Below are 11,098 nucleotides of genomic sequence, written 5' to 3'. Positions count from 1 at the left end.
CATTGCCCCCCCCACACACACACACACTCCCCTCTCTCCCCCCCCCACACACACACTCCCCCTCTTTTACACCGCTGCTACTCTTTTGTTATCAGTTATGCATAGTCACTTTAATAACTCTACCTAGATGTACATTTTACCTCAACTAACATTCCTACAAATCTGGGTGTTGGTTCTAAGTGATCCTACAGTGATGTCAGTGTTTGAGAAGGAGTATAAAGCACAAACCTTTGTTATATATAATATATCATCTATTGTCAGAAAATACCTAAAGACCAAAGTCTACTATCTTTATCAGTCAAAGCCTGCAAAACAATTGAGGGCAACAGGCTCAGTGAATGTAAAACCCCACAAAGCTTCCTTATTAGTCTTAGTGGAGTTGGATTGTAGTATTCTGAAAGTGGAGTTTGGTCATTTGTTCCTTCATGCAGCGATATAACTCATCAAAACATTTTATCTCAATATTCCTTCCTTATATCAGGTTTTGATGTTACTGTAGACCACTTTTATTGAAGCTCTGTCTCTTATGCAATACTTATTTCTAGCTCCAGAAGTAGTCTGAATCACAGACTTGTTACATCAGAAGAGATGGTGGCATCTGTAGTCGTCTTTCTTACCATGGCAATACTCTCAGGTGAGACCTTATCTGCTGCATCAATGAAATACAACCACACAGGTTAACCCTAAAACCACCGACAAGGGACAATTTTAAACCCAAGGGGTGAAACATGTCATAATTTATCAACCTTTTTTTGATCCTTCTGAAAATGTAGGACCATGATTTCTGTGTCTACAAGGCACAATGGCTTCCACAGTGGCTTCCAAAATGGTCTTGATAAAATAATTATGTTATAATTAATTTTGGGGGCGGCAGGTAGCCTACTGGTTAGTTTTGAGGGTGGCAGGTAGCCTAGTGGTTAGAACATTAGGCCAGTATCCAAAAGGTTGCTAGATCGAATCCCTGAGCTGACCAGGTAAAAATCTGTCGTTCTGCCCCTGAACTAGGCAGTTAACCCACTGTTCCTAGGCTGTCATTGTTAATAAGAATTTGTTCTTAACTGACTTGCCTAGTTAAATAAAAGTGCATAAGAACTCATAAAACTGTCTGGTTGCAGTATTTTTTGTTGGTTTTGGAGACATGATAATCAAGCCCTGTTGTTTCCTCAGGATATTGTGCTGGTCTAGAAGTGCTTCCTCCTGGACCTGTGAATGGAACATTGGGAGGAAACGTGTTTTTCAAAACCACCATCAATCCAACGACACTTAGTGCAATCGTCTGGACTTTTGGTGATACCCCTGTCATCATGGTTGACTTTCTCAGTTCTGAAGGTCCTGTGACCGGAGAGGGATATGTTGGCAGGATCAGACTGGACAATAGCACTGGATCTCTGGAGCTCTTGAAACTGACCATTGCTGACAATGGAGAATACAGAGTGAACCTAAGAGAGTCTGATTTGATGTATTTGTCAAATACTTCACTGAATGTCTATGGTGAGTACCCCCTTCCAAAATATGTCACTTATTGTTAAAGTTGAGTTGTCAACTAATGTGATTTGAATGTACTTCCATACATAAAAACAATACAAAACAAAAAACAGAATGCGCTTGTTGAAATGCAGTTACTCTAGTCTTTTAATGGTGCAGTTACAATTTATGAATATCTCTTGACACTCTACTAAATACATGATCCATGGTCAGAAGCAGAGCTAGTGTGAGGGCCATGGGAGCGACCAGCATAGGTTTCAATTCCAATTAAATTCCAGTCAATTCAAAAGGTTAACCAGACTCCAATTCAAATTTTACTAACTGAAAACCATAGAAGATAATTGGAATTGGAAATTAAGTGTACTTCCTGAATTTACTGGAATTTAAATTGAATTTACCCCAACCCTGGTGTTCACCCCAGGGACCACACACCTAGGGGCACCCTGATCCTGGAGAAAAAAAACAAAATAAACAACAACAAAAACCTTTTCAACAATGTGCTAAAAACCAAATATATATATTTTTTTGACACTGTAAAACATGCCAATATATACAGTTGAAGTCGGAAGTTTACATGCACTTAGGTTGGAGTCATTAAAACTCGTCTTTCAACCACTCCACAAATTTCTTGTTAATTAACAAACTACAGTTTTGGCATCTACTTTGCGCAAGACACAAGTCATTTTTCCAACAATTGTTTACAGACAGATTATTTCACTTACTTTTTTGGAAGTGGAATTGTAACACAATTCCAGTGGGTCAGAGGTTTACATACACTAAGTGACTGTGGCTTTAAACAGCTTGAAAAATTCCAGAGAATTATGTCACGGCTTTAGAAGCTTCTAGAAGCTTCAAACATAATTTGAGTCAATTGGAGGTGTACCTGTGGGTGTATTTCAAGGCCTACCTTCAAACTCAGTGCCTCTTTGCTTGGCATCATGGGAAAATCTAAATAAATCAGCCAAGACGTCAGAAAAAAAATTGTAAACCTCCACAAGTCCGGTTCATCCTTGGGAGCAATTTCCAAACGCCTGAAGGTACCACGTTCATCTGTACAAACAATAGCACGCAAGTATAAACATCAAAAGACGACGCAGCCATCATACTGCTCAGGAAGGAGACGCGTTCTGTTTCCTAGAGATGAACGTACTTTGGTGCAAAAAGTACAAATCAATCCCAGAACAACAGCAAAGGACCTTGTAAAGATGCTAGAGGAAACGTATCTATATCCACAGTTAAACGAGTCCTATATCAACATAACCTAAAAGGCCGCTCAGCAAGGAAGAAGCCACTGCTCTAAAACAGCCATAAAAAAGACAGACTATGGTTTGCAACTGCACATGAGGCCTTAGATCGTACTTTTTGGAGAAATATCTTCTGGTCTGATGAAACAAAATTAGAACTGTTTGGCCATAATGACCATCGTTATGTTTGGAGGAAAAAGAGGGAGGCTTGCAAGCCACAGAACACCATCCCAACCGTGAAGCACAGGGGTGGCAGCATCATGTTGTGGGGGTGCTTTGCTGCAGGAGGGACTGGTGCACTTCACAAAATAGATGGCGTCATGAGAAAGGAAAATTATGTGGATATATTGAAGCAACATCTCAAGACATCAGTCAGGAAGTTAAAGCTTGGTCGCAAATGGGTCTTCCAAATGGACAATGACCCCAAGCATACTTCCAAAGTTGTGGCAAAATTACTTAAGGACAACAAAGTCAAGGTAACGGATTGGCCACAAAGCCCTGACCTCAATCCTATAGAAAATTTGTGGGCAGAACTGAAAAAGCCGGTGCGAGCAAAGAGGCCTACAAACCTGACTCAGTTACACCAGCTCTGTCAGGAGGAATTGGCCTACAAACCTGACTCAGTTACACCAGCTCTGTCAGGAGGAATGGGCCTACAACCCTGACTCAGTTACACCAGCTCTGTCAGGAGGAATGGGCCTACAAACCTGACTCAGTTACACCAGCTCTGTCAGGAGGAATGGGCCTACAAACCTGACTCAGTTACACCAGCTCTGTCAGGAGGAATGGGCCTACAAACCTGACTCAGTTACACCAGCTCTGTCAGGAGGAATGGGCCAAAATTCACCCAACTTATCGTGGGAAGCTTGTGGAAACGTTTGACCCAAGTTAAACAATTTACAGGCAGTGCTACCAAATACTGAGTGTATGTAAACTTCTGACCCACTGGAAATAAAAGCTGAAATAAATAATTCTCTCCTCTATTATTCTGACATTTCACCTTCTTAAAATAAAGTGCTGATCATAACTGATCTAAGAGAGGGAATTTTTACTAGGATTAAATGTCAGGAATGGTGAAAAACTGAGTTTAAATGCATTTGTCTAAGGTGTATGTAAACTTCCAACTTCAACTGTAAAACATTTTAATTAGATCCTGGAATTGGTCTGAGCTGGTGTTGCTTATTTTATAAAGCAATGTACAGCTGTCTGTCACTCTACCCCCTGGCTGCTGCCAGGACAGACTAGGGCCTTCAAAAATGTCTTCAAAATGATTATTCATTTATTTAGTACGTGTTTTTAGTTTAAAACTACTAATAACGATTGAAAAAAAAAATATGAACATTGAAATGGCTTGGCTAAACAATCTGTATTCATTTAATATTATTGTCTAGTTATTTTCTGGATAATTATTTTAATGTTGTATTGTTGTATTGGTGCTGTATGAAGTAGACCATTAGTAGTGTTAAACTAACAAAACATTCCTCATATATCATTGAAACCAGCATTTCTTTCTTGTTCTAACGTTTCTATGGTCACATTTTGGCTACAGGCTACTTTGAAGCAAGGTAAAACATGTGTCATAATAGGCTATGAAGTCAAACTGTTTTCACACGCGATTGTATGTAGAAATGTTGCACAATGACTGGGATTATAAGAACACATGATCAATGAGCTGCGAGCTCTCGCTTTGCTCAAACTAGGCTTCGTATGCGGTGCGCAGTAATGCAAGTCATAAATAAGTTAGATGACAAAATAATTTACTAATTTGCCTTTATTATGATGGGGCATATCAGTTATTAATACCAAAAAAACATTTGCTAAGGACCTGTCATGCCAAATATTGCTAGGGCTGTTTCTAGAACGTCAGGTTGGTTTTCACAGCTGTTTCGCAAGTTGTTCATTATTGTAAATTGTAAGGTAACCATTGATGGTATTTATTTGTTCCACATTATTCAATGTTGTAGCCTATGACCTACATTAGATACATATATATTCAACCACAAGGGTGTACTAATGTGCTATGCCAGAAAATCATAATAGAGGACTACTGAAATGATATTATTTCAGTGTAGATGAGGGAAGGAAGGGCAGGTTTAAATAAAAACATGACAGCCAGACAAGCCAGTGTAAGAATCAAATGGATTTCCATATGAATGGAGTGGAAATTAGCTGTCTTTGTGATTTGTAAGGTAAGTAACTTTAATGTGTCAAGCAGATTACACGTTTTCTTTGCCATTTCTGAAACGTAGCAATGTTTAAGACATGGATTTCATGTTGTAATGTTAACAAGGTACCCAAAAGTAGTTTGAATTAATCGTTTCATTGTATTAGCTAAACTAAACTTGTTTAAACAGCGAAATTGTCGCGAAAATCTGCCTTGTTTGCATAGCGATGATGAAAAGAACGTAATTTAGAATGTAATGATCTCAAATTCAAATCATTCCACCGATATAGCAACGGATGCTAAATAGTTTAATTGAATCCAATTGTGACGTAGAGGGGGACACTATTTGGTTGGGAGACATTATTTGGCATGACAGACCCTTCGAGAGCGCACTACCCGGTCTGTGCTGATGAGCTCTACGCCCATCCATGGTAATGTAACACCAGTGGTGTACATTTAAGTACAAATACTTTAAAGTGTTTGGGGTGTATCTGTACTTTACTTTACTATTTACATTTTGAGAACTTTCCTAAAGAAACTACATTCCTAAAGAAAATAATGTACTTTTATTCCCTACATTTTCCCTGACACCCAAAAGTATGCGTTACATTTACAATGCTTAGCAGCACTTATCAAGAGAACATCCCTAGTCATCCCTACTGCCTCTGATCTGGCAGACTCACTAAACACAAATGCTTTGTTTCCAAATATGTTTGTGTATTGGAGTGTGTCCCTGCCTATCCGTAAATTAAATTGACAACAAAATTGTGCCGTCTGGTTTGCTTAATATAAGGACGGTGAAATTATGTACTTTTACTTTTGATACTTAAGTATATTTAAAACCAAATACTTTTAGACATTTACTAAAGTAGTATTTTACTGTGACTTTCACTTTTACTTGAGTAATTTTACTTTTACTCAAGTTTGACAGTTGGGTACTTTTTATACCACTGTGTAACATGAACATAAAACTAACTTGTTTCTCCTTTTCTTTTTTAACAAACCGCAATAATTAGTATTATCTCATCTTGTATTAATTTCACAGAAACAGTATCAGGTGCTACTATCACAATTACCCCAAACCCACCAATCATCGAGGGGGGCTCTGTCACTTTAACCTGTGATGCAGCTGGCTTCAACATCACCAGAGAGTGGATGAAGGATGGTCATCCTGTGTCTTCCTGTGACGATATCATATTATCTGTGGATAAGAGAGTGCTGTCCATAAAGAAGAGAACAGACAGTGGCGAATACCTGTGTAGAGTCAGCAACCATGTCAGCTCTGAAAATGCCAGTGACACTGTGAATGTAATCTGTAAGTACTTCCCTATAAGCCTGGGGATAAATCAAATCCAATTTTATTGGTCGCATACACATGCTAATGTAACCGATGTGAAATGGCTAGCTAGTTAGCGGTGGTGCGCGCTAATAGCATTTCGATATGTGACGTCACTCGCTCTGAGACCTTGAAGTAGTGGTTCCCCTTGCTCTGCAAGGTCCATGGCTTTTGTGGAACGATGGGTAACGATGCTTCGTGGGTGACTGTTGTCTATGTGTGCAGAGGGTCCCTGGTTCGAGCCCGGGTAGGGGTGAGGGGACGGACGAAAGTTAAACTGTTACATTGGTGCCGTGACCCGGATCACTGGTTGCTGCGGAAAAGGAGGTCAAAAGGGGGTGAGTGTAGCCGATGTGAAATGGCTAGCTAGTTAGCGGTGGTGTGCGCTAATAGTGTTTTTTGATCGGTGACGTCACTCGCTCTGAGACCTTGAAGTAATGGTTCCCCTGCAGCTTTTGTGGAGCGATGGGTAACAATGCTTCGTGGGTGACTGTTGTCTATGTGTGCAGAGGGTCCCTGGTTCGCGCCCGGTGGGGGACGGACGAAAGTTAAACTGTTACACTAACCATGTGTATGCGACCAATACAATTGGATTTGATTTGATAAATGTACCAGATAAATGTACCAAATGTACCATCAACACATGCACGTGAAAATAATATAACAATGACTGAACACACACTTTACACCAACCATTATGACTCCACCGTCACACTGATTACAAACTAATGAACTTGTAGCTATGACTAACTGATGATCTCTGTGTTACAGATGGACCTGATGGTATGGAAATCAAGGGTCCAAATGAAATAGAAGTAGGACAGAAGTTTACATTGACCTGCTCTGCCTACTCCAACCCACCTACTAGTTACACCTGGATGCACAATGAGACAGAGATACCTGGACATTCCCCTGAGTTCACTAAAGAGAAAAGTGAATACTCTGACAGTGGGGAATACACCTGTTCAGCAACAAATGATGTCACCGGAAACAAAACATCTGTGGTCCATAAACTGTCAGTAAAAGGTAAAGTTAGTAGAAGTTTTAAAGACAATATGAACATAGTAAGTAGATACCAATTTGTAAGTCGCTCTGGATAAGAGCGTCTGCTAAATGACTTAAATGTAAATAACAGTTACATCTAGTCATTTAGCAGACCCTCTTATCCAGAGATACTTACAGTTAGTGCATTAAGTTAGCTATGTGGGACAACCAAATATCTCAGTCATAGTAAGTACTATTTTCCTCAAAGTAATGATCAGAAAAGTCAGTGCTAGTAGAAGAAAAGTTATACGTATGAAGTTTTGCATTCCAAACTTGTTTTAAAATAGTGCCTTTTAGTTGTGTTTGCCGTGTTGTAATTGTCCCCTAGATGCACTGTGATGTGCAGTACTGCTTGTTCACTGGATGCACCCTCTCTCTCATCTCTGTATGGTTCTCCCTCTGGTCTCTGCAGCGGAGGGCTCTCCGACTCCAGACGGGCTGTCTGTTGTTGTCATCACTGGGACTGTGATTATAGTGTTGCTGGTTGTGGAAGTGGCAGTTAGTGTTGCAGTCTATTTCATCAAGAAAAATGGGTGAGATAAGAAACGTTTCATTCAAACAAGTGTATTTTCTATCACTGCCGGCAATAGACAATATAGGCTCTGTTTTCACATTGATCTAAACTGGTCAGAAAAAGGGCCTGGGTATATTTCAAAAGCACCATAAACTTTTAAAAACATTGTAATGTTATGTTCTTATCTTAAAACTTCACTGTAAACTGTTAAAAACACTGTAATGTCATGTTCTTATACCTTTTAATGTTTGTGTATTGTTGCATATAGAAGCAATGTTGAGCCAATGCATCGAGGAGGTAAGCATATGCTTTATCTCCAATCTTATAATGAATCATGTTTTCAAACATTTGTTTTATCCAGTTACATTAAAGTCGTCATTTAGCAGTCGCTCTCATCCAGTGTGATTTGCAGTTTCCATGGAAGAAGGAAATGTATTCAGACAAATTACATGATATAATACAACACCACTATGACGATGCTTAATAATGTAAAATGCTTATGCAGACAAGATAACAGCAACTATACAACCACCTCTATTTGTGTCTCTCTTAAAGGCTCGCAACAACATGTATATGAGAACCCATCACCTGTGTATGAGAACCCATCACCTGTGTATGAGAACCCATCACCTGTGTATGAGAGCCCATCACCTGTGCGTGACAACACACAACAAAATCAATCTCCACCTCTACCCCTGACAGTAAGTACAACATGGTCACCCCTGGGATGTCTGTGCACATCTGTATTCTACTACAGTTTTACTGTAATTAACAAGATTACTTTGCTTAACATGATGTACAGTGTTGAAAATACTGTATGCAAAGACTGTTTGCCAATTATATTATATAAGTTTAGTTTTGACTTAATGACTATTCAGTCTCTGGCCTTTTCATGTTATCCACTAACACATGATTGCTGTAAAAGTTTGTTTAGGACTTTGAGGTTATGTATTTTGTCATGGCAACTGTTGGTGTGGCTGTTGCCTTTTGTGTACTGCAGTTGTTTACTTCTGCTTTTATCCCAAATGATGAAATGCAGGACTTCAAGAGTACCTATGATACAAGGATAATGGTAAGTTTGTTCTAGACCACATGTCACCATGTGACTGTAATACTGTAACAACTGATTTATGTGTTATATGTTAAATGGTATTCATGCTGTATTATAGCTGATAAATGGAAGTTAATGTTCCTTTCTTTTCTCCCTTACTTTCCTACTAGCAGTAAGAGGTCAGGAAGAGATCTCCATTCAACCACCATTCTCCAGTTCCACAATCAACACAAAGAAAACCTGCATGATAACACCCAGTGTGGATCTGAAATGTAATGTACATAATACATTTGTGCTATGTTTGTCTGCTTTATTGTGTAATTTCTTAACATTGAAAAGAAAACCTTGTTAATAATTAAAGTAGATCATGCATTACTGTACTGTCATTTTATAAATTAGAGCATAATTAATGGCAGTTAAATAAATAATAATATTTAAATTATGTAAAAACAGAATAACGAATAAATATTGCCTGCTATTTTCCTACTACTCTGTTCTTTGTGTCAGACCAGTGATTACCAGTTTAAGATATATACTGAACAAAACTATAAAAGCAACATGTAAAGTGATGGTACAATGTTTCGAAGCTTAAATAAAAGATCCCAGAAATTGTCTGTACACAAAAAAAACAATTATCTCAAATTTTGTGCACAGATATGTTTACTTTAGTGAGCATTTCTTTGTTAAGGTAACCAATCAACCTGACAGGTGTGGCATATCAAGAAGCTGATTAAACATAATGATAATTACACAGGTGCACCTTGTGCTGGGGGACAATAAAAGGCCAGGACCTCCACATCTGTCTTCTTCCCCTGCGGAATCATCTGAGACCAGCCACTCAGACAGCTGATGAAACTGTGGGTTTGCACAACAGAAGAATTTCAGCACAAACTGTCAAACTGTCTAAGGGAAGCTCATCAGTGTGCTTGTCATCTTCACCAGGGACTTGACCTGACTGCAGTTAGGTGTCGTAACTGACTTCAGTGGGCAAATGCTCACCTTCGATGGCCACTGGCACGCTGGAGAAGTGCGCTCTTCACGGATGAATCCCGGTTGTACGGAATTGTGTGGGCGAGCGGTTTGCTGATGTCAACGTTGTGAACAGAGTGCCCCGTGGTGGATGTGGGGTTATGGTACGGCCTGGCATAAGCTAAGGACAATGAACACAATTACATTTTATCAATGGCAATTTGCATGCATGACGAGATCCTGGAGGCCCGTCCTCGTGCCATTCACACACCATCATCACCTCATGTTTCAGCATGATAATGCACGGCCCCATGTCGCAAGGATCTGTACACAATTCCTGGAAGCTGAAAATGTCCTAGTTCTTCCATGGCCTGCATACTCACCAGACATTTCACCTATTGAGCATGTTTGGGATGCTCTGGATCGATGTGTACGACAGCGTGTTCCAGTTCCAGCCAATATCCAGAAACTTTCCTTAGCCATTGAGTGGGACCACATTCCACAGGCCACAATCAACAGCCTGATCAACTCTATGTGAAGGAAATGTGTCGCGCTGCATGAGGCAAATGGTGATCACACCAGATACTGGTGTTTTTTGTTGTTAATCCAAGCACCTACCTTTGTTTTTATCGTATCTGGGACCAACATTCCTAGTCATGTAAACTACATAGATTAGTACCTAATTAATTTATTTTGATTGACTGATTACTTTATATGAACTGTAACTCAGTAAAATCTTAATTGTTGCATTTTGCATTTATATTTTGTTTAGGGGAACTTTAATTATACGATTCCATATTACCATAAATATATTCTCAACACTTTATAGTATGAATACCTACATGAATACCTACAATTCTGACAATGTAGATGCATGAGGCTGCAACGGATCTCGTCCTCCTCTTCTGAGGAGGAGTAGCGAGAAGGATCGGAGGACCAATGCGCAGCGTCGTAAGTGTCCATAATGTTTAATCAAAACACAACAGAACACTGGAACAAAACAATAAACGTGAAGAAACTAAACAGTCCCGTGTGGCAACAAGCACTGACACGGAAGACAAACACCCACAACTCAAAAGTGAAATCAGGCTACCTAAGTATGATTCTCAATCAGGGACAACGATTGACAGCTGCCTCTGATTGAGAACCATACTAGGCCGAACACAGAAATCCCAATTTATAGAAAAACGAACATAGAGATTGAAGTATGACCAGACTGTCTTAAAAACTTTAGTTATCAGACCTATATACAACTCAAAGTGTTTAGCCTTTCCCCAGACACTACATATAA

General features: G+C 39.4%; 1 protein-coding gene across 5 annotated transcripts; it reads left to right on the top strand.

Moving 5' to 3' along the window:
• Window positions 1–335: 335 nt before the first annotated feature.
• Window positions 336–10,553, top strand: LOC115101298 (carcinoembryonic antigen-related cell adhesion molecule 1-like). Of its 5 annotated transcripts, XR_010460648.1 has the most exons (11): window positions 337–634; window positions 1,168–1,491; window positions 5,939–6,208; window positions 7,001–7,255; window positions 7,686–7,806; window positions 8,056–8,084; window positions 8,343–8,488; window positions 8,827–8,859; window positions 9,009–9,110; window positions 9,593–9,695; window positions 9,781–10,553. XR_010460648.1 is itself a non-coding variant. In XM_029620694.2 (9 exons), the coding sequence occupies exons 1-9, from the start codon at window positions 589–591 to the stop codon at window positions 9,012–9,014; spliced, it is 1,227 nt and encodes a 408-aa protein (XP_029476554.2). In that variant the 5' UTR covers window positions 336–588; the 3' UTR covers window positions 9,015–9,321. The 5 variants fall into 5 exon arrangements, 3 of the variants coding, with proteins under 3 accessions (XP_029476554.2, XP_029476544.2, XP_029476532.2); XR_003859281.2 differs by having other exon boundaries at window positions 9,593–10,553; XM_029620694.2 differs by lacking the exons at window positions 9,593–9,695; window positions 9,781–10,553 and having other exon boundaries at window positions 336–634; window positions 8,059–8,084; window positions 9,009–9,321.
• The last annotated feature ends 545 nt before the right edge of the window (window positions 10,554–11,098 follow it).

The sequence above is a fragment of the Oncorhynchus nerka genome, linkage group LG3 (genome assembly GCF_034236695.1).
Source record: "Oncorhynchus nerka isolate Pitt River linkage group LG3, Oner_Uvic_2.0, whole genome shotgun sequence".
In the NCBI taxonomy this organism is placed as follows: domain Eukaryota; kingdom Metazoa; phylum Chordata; class Actinopteri; order Salmoniformes; family Salmonidae; genus Oncorhynchus; species Oncorhynchus nerka.
The sequence above is the reverse complement of the archived record's forward strand: the minus strand, read 5'-3'. Positions and strand labels throughout refer to the sequence as shown.